The sequence below is a fragment of the Pteronotus mesoamericanus genome, unplaced genomic scaffold (assembly GCF_021234165.1).
Source record: "Pteronotus mesoamericanus isolate MK-2021 breed Mesoamerican mustached bat unplaced genomic scaffold, CSHL_Meso_final contig_317, whole genome shotgun sequence".
Lineage (NCBI taxonomy): Eukaryota > Metazoa > Chordata > Mammalia > Chiroptera > Mormoopidae > Pteronotus > Pteronotus mesoamericanus.
In genome coordinates, this window is record NW_026555133.1 from 223,392 (window position 1) to 232,465 (window position 9,074).

Here is a 9,074-nt window from a genome sequence, read left to right on the forward strand (position 1 = left end):
GTAAGGAAAAGGGAAAGAGAAGGGTAGCCAGGCTAGGTGGCCAGAGGACAGTGCGGGGCAGAACAGAAATCCCCAACAGACACTTGTAAAGATAAACAGACTCTATAACTAGGCTACCAGGAATTTGCATCTGTGTGTACAATTTGTAGCCCAGTAATTTTCACACTGTATAAAGTGGTTATGCTGTCCAAATGGTGGGCTGAAGGTTTGATTTTGATGACTCAGTGATGAATGAAGGGAGGAGATAAGGAAGACGGAGAGGGAAGGGTGACAGCAGAAATGACAGGGACGCTAAAGAAACATGGAAAGCCTTGTGAGAAGAAGATGATGGGAGAGACCAGACGAAGAAGGGGTTAAAGAAACTAGTGAGGACAATAAGAAGAGAACCTGAAAGGAAGCCAAGGTAGGAAGGCAGGAGCCTCCATCAGCTCCCTATGGCTCTCAGCATCCAAATTAAACTCAGCTCAACTCAGAGCCCTGTGGGCATCTCTCTGGATGCCTCTCGCTCCAGCCAGAAGGGCCTGGCTCCTGGAGACAATGTGTCAGGCTGCTTCACACCCCCATGTCTCCCCTCAAGCTATTCCCACTGCCTCCTGGAGCTAATTTTACATCCTTCAAAACTCGGTCAAGGGTGACCTCATCCCAGAAGTCTTCCCTGACCCTTGAGCTCTCTTCTGTTCTTGAAGCACAAGCTCAGAAGCAACAAAGGCAACCTGGCTCTGCCAGTGCTTTTCCTGGAATCCTCTGCCTGATCTTATTGTTTATCTCTGATCTTAGACAATGAACTTGCTGCAGGCAGAAACTGACTAATTTCATTGTGTAGCTCCAGTGTCCAGGTCAGGGCTGGCTCCGGAAAGATCCTCCATAAACATTTGCTGAAACAAATTGCAGAGGAATTCTCGCTGGAGTTTTGAATTACGAATAAAATCTGCGACTATTTTAAATCATGAAAACACATGTTCCTTACTGATTCTACTCTGGGCCCTCAAAAGATAAGAGAAAGATATGATTTCTCACTCTTTAACTTGACCAAATGGGTTCCCGCAAACTGGGACCACATACAGAGCTACCAGAAGGGGCTGGGAAGCCAGCCTGCGTGGGTTTATCTATAACCTATAGGTTCTGTAGAACCGTGCAGAAGTTCTCACTTCTCTGGCTCAGTGTCCCCATCTGTAAAATGGGGACAATACCAGCATCACAAGGCAATTTAGTGGATTAAAGGATCTAAAAATTTAAAGTGAGTAGAAGAATGTCCCCAGCACTCAGCAAGCTCGCTGCGTCTTTGTAATATGACAGTTCTCTTGCCTCAGTATGACATCTGTCATACTTGTGAACTTTGAATCCGCACTGCAATCCATTTGCCTCCAGGAGCGCACCTACCCACCCATCCGTGCCCTTGGCCCGGCTGCCATCAGATCCCGAACTGAAAGATAGCAGGCGGTGGAATGCACGAAGGGGAACAGCTCTCCGCTGGGAAAGGCTTCCTCAGGCCGGCTCCTTCAAAGCGTGGACCAGCACCTTCGGCATCACCTGGGAGCTTGCTGGAAACGCTGGTTCCGACCTACTTGAGCGGGGCGAGGGGACCGACCTGTAGCTCCAGTCCTCAGAAGGCCCCTCGCCCCCAGGAGCGAAATCTCGGGCAGACAGGGAGGCGCATTCAGCACAAGCCGTAGTGTGTGGGCGGCAGGCGGCGCCCGCTCGGAGCTGTTGAAGGAGCAGCACCCTCGACTCACCCACGCCATGGGCCAGGGCGGTGATAGTGGAGTCCAGGTAAACGAGGTGACCGGCCGGCTAGAGTCCCAGCGTCCCCTGGCGGTCTAATGTAGGACCTGCCCTTTCTGTGATCATGGAGTGTCCGCACCGGAGCGCTCGGGAGTGAAGGGCCAGGCAGGTCCCCTGGGGCCGCTCGCTTTCTCACCAGCCACCGGAGCAGTCAGATCCTGAGCAGTCCCGGCCACTCACCCGAGAACGACCCTTCCCAGAGGACGCAGCTGCAGAACCCAGACAGAGCTCCGAAGAAAGGAACCTGGAAACTGAGAAGGGAGTTTTGCAGTCCTTCGCAGTTCCCCTCCTAGCCGTGAGGTGACACTAGTCATCAATTTCTTTCTCAGTTTCCTCTTCCCATTCAAACTTTGCGCCTCTCTCGCTCGGGAACTCTATCTCGCGATAGCGCTCGTAAACTTACAGAACCGGAAGAAGTGTGTGGGTCTTTTCCCTTTTGCGGCCATCGCAGAGGCGCCAGCGGGTGAGGATATGCTGGGGAAGCGCGTGTAATCCACAGCCATCCGTTCATCGGCGCGGCGGCTCTTGGTCTCTGGGTCCCCTATACCCTTCCAGCGGCCGAGTAGCAGCCAAGGAGAGGGGCCAAGATGGTCTCGACTTGTTTCCCCACTAGCTGAAGGGCCGTTGGCCTGGGGAAGGGAAAAGAGGATTTGGGGATTCGGAAACGGGAGCTGAAGGAGAGGGTCTGTGGATGTGGAGTTAGGGCTGGGCAGTGGAGCTTCTAAAGGACAGCCTCAAAGTAACTTTTGGTAAAGCCATGGAACTTCCAAACCGCGCTCGCCCATTGGAAGTTTTTTGGACGTGGGATTTGTGCGGCATTTTCCAGGTTCGGAGTGGGTGGCGTGATCATTTTGGAGAGGCTACGTGCGGCCGCATTTAAGTCCGTATCCGGTTAACGTTGGTTGGTCTCTGAAACGTGATTAACATTTGAAGAACTGAGGTGTTAAGTACTGACTTGTCGGTCCGCTTTGCCCTAGGAGTTTGGAGAGGGTAAATAAACAATAACTAAAATACTTGTTACTAATGGAAAATATTTTATTGCATAAGCAAACGTTGAAAGTACCCCAGTAAAGAAAAATGTTTAGAATTTCCAACTTCAGTTGATAAGCCATTGAATTCAAGTAGTTTTTGGTGGAGTTAAAGAACACAACAGTTTCTGTGAGCACTCTAACCTTTTAAGATGAAGTTGTTGCTATTGCCTGTTTGGAAAGGGATTTTGGTCGTTTACTTCTTGTTTAACTTTTATTTAGTCAAAATGAAGTTCAATCCCTTTGTGACTTCTGACCGGAGCAAGAACCGTAAAAGGCATTTCAATGCACCTTCCCACATTCGCAGGAAGATTATGTCTTCTCCTCTCTCCAAAGAGCTGAGACAGAAGTACAATGTTCGATCCATGCCCATCCGAAAGGATGATGAAGTCCAGGTATGTATCACGTACGGGTCATCTGGGTCTATCTTAACCAAGGTCATCTTAAACATCCTGCACACTAGGCCGAGAAAAGGGATTGCTTTCTGAGAGTGGTAACATCCAAGACAGTTGCTCCCGGAGCACAATTAAAAAGGAGTTGCGTCAGGGACTGAAAAACCAGGGAAAGTCTGCAGCTTTTCAGTTTTTACTTTTACTCTTCGGGGAAAGGTGAAAATCAGTCACCTCAAGCGTCAGAAGCAGCCATAATTAAACAGAAGAACAAGAACCATAGTACAGAACCAGAACGTTACCTTGCGTTATCTTTTTCTAGGTATGTTTGGTTGTTGAAGAGGCAGTTGAGGCCTATTAAACAGTCTATCTGAATCAAAATCCAGATACATGTCACCCCAATAAATTTAATAATGTTTAAGAATCTAGATAAAGAAATTCTAGCAAATGTGGCTTCATGTGATTGAGTTTACCTGAAAACAGCCTGTTAAATTTATATAAGTGAAAATTTCTAAAAATGTTTCTTAGCCGTAACTTGCAGCAAAGATTCAAGCAATCTCTAAAGTGGCTTGCATATTATATAACCAATAATATTTCATGAAGCTAACACCCATTTAAGTAAATGAAACTTGTTCCCAAATAGTGGTGTGGATTGAGAACAGCCATTGGTTGTTGCTTTGCTGGTGCTAAAATTACCATTACATTTGAGAGGCAGTCTAATGTGCTTTCAAGATTTCTTAATGTAAGAAAATCTGCAGCTGGAAAGAAACATCTGTCCCGAAGCATTTTGGGTTGCCCCGTGACAAGCTGGGAATCACTAGTATTCCTGAGGAGAAAACTGTATTAGTTAACTTTCCAGAAAGAAGTAGTCTGTTTTGGTTTTTGCTACTGCCCACTTTTTGGCACTAGGTTGGACACTTTAATGCGTTGTTGAATTGAATACTTGTGGCCTGTTGCTCTCTTTGAGATGGAGTAACAATTTCCTTGTTTTTCTACTTGCTACAAAAAGGCAGCGGCTTTTAACAAGCCCACCACTGTTGGTGAACCATAAGTTGTAAGGGTGCACTATAGATTTCTATGGGGGCCTGGTTTATTTGCAGATTAATTAAAGCCAGAGATAGGATTATTGGCCCATTTTCATTAACAACTAAATCTTTGACAACTGAAAGGTCCTGTGGATCTGATGGTGAATGATATTTACAAGAGTCATAGTTTTCCCGGTTTACAAGATTAATCTATTTTTCTCTACATATTTCTGTTACTTTTGAATTTGCCTTTAGGTTGTGCGAGGACATTACAAAGGACAGCAAATTGGCAAAGTAGTCCAGGTTTACAGGAAGAAATATGTCATCTACATTGAACGAGTGCAGCGGGAGAAAGCTAATGGTACAACTGTTCATGTGGGCATTCACCCCAGCAAGGTAGGTGGTTTGAGAATACCTGAGAGGGAGAATGAAATTGAAGCAATTGTTATATGTGATTGCTTGTTTACAGAAATAGATGTGCCGGAAGCCGGTCTCGAAGCAAATACTATGACTTGAGTATTTTAATACCACTTAAAATTTGTATGAAATCTAGGTGCCTTTAACAGTCATTCTATATGTACATTAAAGTACTTTTTCCTCAAAAGCTATTAGTAAGGCGATCAATCAGTCAACAATCTAACACGAACAGATCTTAAAATCTAGGAAATGGGGTAATTTTTTAGATGAAATAGAGCTTATACCCAGTTTGCTTTTGTGTATTAAACAAAATTGAGAGAGCGGTAAGGTAGCTTTACAGCCCTGCCAGGTAGGTATTAAATTCTTTAATAGGGGGGTGGGGCGACCTGAAGCTCAGAGACTGGATCCCATTAATAGCGATGTCTAAGCCAAGAGGGGAAACTTGATCTGATTCCCATAGCAGGCACCTGTCCTGGACATTAATGTGAATTCTCCAATATTGCTGTCTCTAATTTTTAAAAATTAGGAGAGAAAGTTTTGGAGAAGGTAATGGGCCCTGACTGTCGTGTCTCAGTTGGTCGGGCGTTACCCCACAGAGTGCGAGGTTGCCGGCTGCTTTCCCCGGTCAGCGCCTGCCTGGGTTGCGGGTTTGGTCCTTAGATGGGGTGCATGTGAGAGGCGAACGACCAGTGTTTCTCTCCCTCTCTCCTTCCCTTCCCCTTTCTCTAAAAATGAATAAATAAAATCTTTTTAAAAAATAAGTAAAGGTAGTGGCACATGATACGTGTTCAAGTACTGAAATTTTTTTTTTTAAGATTTTAAGTTGGCACCATAAATCTAATTTTCACACTACAGAAAAGTCAGAAGACGAGTGCAGTAAAACACCTGCATATCTTTCCCCTGCAATTCACTATTAACATTTTGCCATGTGTTCTTTACCCCCTGGGTTACAAGCATCATGATACTTTGCTTCCGTTTTTGGCTTAGTAGTCCTCGTCCCTTATTCCGGTCTTACGTGACTCCAATCTAGACCTCCAATCCAGTCTGCTTTTCAGTTTGGATATCTCATTGTTACTTCAGACCTGACATATTCAAACTTCTGATTTTCTCCTTGAATCCTTCTCTCAGTTTGCTATCATCACAGTGTATAGCGGCTCTGTGCTCCTGATTGCTCAGGCCAAAATACCATTTTTTAAATTCTTAACATGCCCTGCATTGCTTGCTTACTAAGCCCTGTTGACTGCTGTCTTGTTATACACAGAATCCTGTCTGCTTGTTAACTATCCAAGTAGCCTCTTAAGACCTTGCCTGATGTCCCCTCACCAGCCCCTTCATGTCATCTTCCACTCTCCATGTGTCTGTTGGCCTCTTTGCTGTTCTTACAACCACAGTGTTCAGAGTGTATCCACTGGTTAGCAAGATAACCTAGCAGCCTGATAGAACTGCAAATTCTGTTCCCAGTTCTACTGCCAAGGTGGGGGTAGTACCCAGGGATGTTTCAACAAGCCCTCCAGTGGATACTTACACACTCAAGCTGAGTAACACGCCTGTAGAACTTGAGTTCTCCTGCCTCTGGACTTTTGTACTTGATGTTCTTTTTGGGCCGCTTCTAGCCAGGTGACTTCACTTTTACCCCTTTTACTAATGTCTTCATTCAAATGTAGCATGCTCAGTAGTGCCTCGCCTTATTACCCTATATGATTTAGCCCCAGTTCTCCACCACTCCATCTCCCCCTACTCTTGTAGAATGTAAGTTCCATGAAGGCAGAGATTTTCTTCTGGTCACCATGCTGTATTTCCAGAACTATCAGTACTCTCCCCTTACCTCACCTTTATCATCGTCTAGATGTCTTTAGTGGTTAGTTGAGATAAGATCTGTACTGTGACTTCACTAAAGGTTTTGCAGGTTGAAGGAGTGGAGGCTTTCCAATCTCATGGTTCTAAAGTTGGTATAGAAACAAAAATATATTATTTAGCTTATAAAACTAGGGTGAAAGAAGTTTGTATATCTTTTGCAATAGAAGAAGCAAATTTTCTAGTAAAGCACAGGAGAGAATGTGAGGAAAAACCACCGCCAGCACATTGCTTCTCCTTTGTTGGTAAAGAGCATTAGTGAATGTCTAATGGGTTTGATTTGGGAGCTGAAGAATGATTTCTGGCACTTTTGAGTTAGTCATTTCATGTTTGGGTGTTTGGTAAATGGGATTGAATGTTGGGCCTTCCCGTGTATCCTGTGTTGTTACTAATTAGAGGTGTTATTTTTCTGCAGGTGGTTATCACTAGGCTAAAGCTGGACAAAGACCGCAAAAAGATCCTTGAACGTAAAGCCAAATCTCGCCAAGTAGGAAAGGAGAAGGGCAAATACAAGGAAGAAACAATTGAGAAGATGCAGGAATAATGTAACTTTATATACAGCTTTCATTAAAAACTTGAAATGAAGAGCCTTTGTTTTATGTGTGGTGATTTGGGATACTGCTTAGTTTCCAGTTGGTCAGTTTCAGGGAAGTTCAGGTGACATTTGTTGTCTGACTAGACGGCTCCTACTCTGGCTTTTTTTTTTTTTTTTTTTTTTTTTTTTTTAAATCCTCACCTGAGGAAATTTTTTTCATTGCTTTTATAGAGAGGGAGAGAGAGAAACCAGGATTGGCTGCCTCCTGCACACACCTGGACCAGTGATCAAACCCGCAACCTTTCGACACTCCCACACCGGCCAGGACTGGTCTAACAGTGTCTGCAGTCAGGACAGTGGGTGGGTGGTGGGGTGACCAGCAGGCAGCAGCATTGGAGGTGTGTCATGACTTCCTGAGAAGAAGGCCCAGATGAAAAGCTAGTTGGGGACACTGCCCCTGACACTTGCCTGCCTTCTCATATGAACATAGCATTTTTTAAAATTGTTTGCATAAAAGTTTTTTTTAACTTCATTTAAAAAGATTTTTATTTTTAGAGAGGTGGGAAAGGAGGGAGAGAAAAACATTGATCGACTGGTTGCCTCTCACTTGCCCCCAACCCCTCTCACATGCCCCCAACCGAGGTCCTGGCCCCCAACCCAGGCACGTGCCCCAGCTAGGAATCAAATGGGCAGTCTGGTTCACAGGTAGGTTCAGTATACCGAGGCACACATGCCATGGCGCACAGAAGTTTTATATTGCCTTTGTATAGAAAGTCTTGGAGTGGAGGCGCTGCTGTGACTCCCAATAGCATCTAGACCACAGCCTGAAGTTGTCACTGATAAACTGAAAAGCCTCTGCTTCTGTGGAATACCTGGGACCTCTGCCATCTTGTTCGTACTGGTGCTGAATGCCAGTAGTCTAAAAATTAGCAAGTCAAGGTTGCAATCTGAAATGCAGACAGGTCATCCGAAATGCAGGCGCTTAAGGCATTGGGTAAGATGGTGTACGATGTTAGCAATACATGTACCCCTGCCTTTAGTCTTTTTTTTTTTTTAAGATTTTATTTTTATTTTTAGAAAGGGGAAGGAAGGGAGAATGAAAGGGAGAGAAAGAGCAATGTGCAAGAGAAATTGGTTAGCTGCCTCACACACCCCTAGCTGGGGACCTGGCCCGCAACCCAGGCGTGTGCCCTGACTGGGAATCAAACCCACAACAATTCAGTTCACAGGGTGGCATTCAATCCAGAGTCCGGCCACATGCACCCCTGCCCTTACTCAAGCATCCATACAGAATCAATGCAGTTTCTGGAGGTTGGGGACCTTACAAAGGCTTGACAACATAGGGAAATAGCCCATTCACAGCTATGTCGCTAACTGCGCTAACTGCTGCTTTCGCAAAGCACGGAGCAGCCTACAGCCCGGGCAGAACCATTGTGGAGACCCTGCTAGGAGCCGAGAAGTCGGATTCCCACCCAGGGCTTCGTGCCGGCACTGAGCCATTTACGCCCGCCTGCGGGCCTTGGCGAGCAGTGGGCCTGCGGGTGGCGCCTCGAGGACCTGTGGGTGGAGGGGCCTCCTGAGCATCCTCTTCTGCTTCTGGACCTTCCTCTCGCCTGCAGCTTGACGGACTTGGTGGCGTTCGGGCGTGGTCTGTTCCTTCATTAAGCCCCGAGATGGCCGCCCTTTGAGGAGCGGGCCGGGGCACCGATGAGGAGATAGAACGGGTGTGGGGATTAGACACCGTGGGACCGGAGTCCCCAAACCCGGGACAAAGGCAGTGCAAGGTCCTCGGGAGTAAGCGGGTGTTTCTGGGTGGTAGGAGTTGTGGGGGCACTGTTGTAAATGCCTTATCTGCATTATCTGAGTCGTAGTAACAACCCATTGTGGTGAAGTCTAGTATTCTCCCCATTTTGTTAAGGAAACAAGCCTCAGTGACGTTGCCTAAATTAGCCACAGAGTTAACGGGAGAATTAAAAATTGAATTCCCAGGCTTAGACTCCTCACCTAATACACCCATAAGCAAAGTGTTTTACCAATGTCCTTG

At 46.0% G+C, this 9,074-nt stretch overlaps 1 protein-coding gene across 1 annotated transcript; it reads left to right on the forward strand.

The window, feature by feature from the left end:
* The first annotated feature begins 2,171 nt into the window (after positions 1-2,171).
* On the forward strand, positions 2,172-7,080 carry RPL26 (ribosomal protein L26). Its single transcript, XM_054575581.1, has 4 exons — positions 2,172-2,245; positions 3,033-3,205; positions 4,480-4,620; positions 6,911-7,080. Exons 2-4 carry the CDS (start codon positions 3,038-3,040, stop codon positions 7,037-7,039), a joined length of 438 nt encoding a protein of 145 aa, XP_054431556.1. The 5' UTR covers positions 2,172-2,245; positions 3,033-3,037; the 3' UTR covers positions 7,040-7,080.
* Positions 7,081-9,074: the final 1,994 nt, after the last annotated feature.

What these genes read in the sequence shown, in the direction of transcription:
- RPL26 (XM_054575581.1), top strand. Translation starts at nt 3,038, where the DNA reads ATGAAGTTCAATCCCTTTGTGACTTCTGACCGGAGCAAGAACCGTAAA. An exon ending in GAAAGGATGATGAAGTCCAG is followed by an intron (nt 3,206 to 4,479) that starts GTATGTATCACG and finishes ATTTGCCTTTAG; the next exon opens with GTTGTGCGAGGACATTACAA. An exon ending in TGGGCATTCACCCCAGCAAG is followed by an intron (nt 4,621 to 6,910) that starts GTAGGTGGTTTG and finishes ATTTTTCTGCAG; the next exon opens with GTGGTTATCACTAGGCTAAA.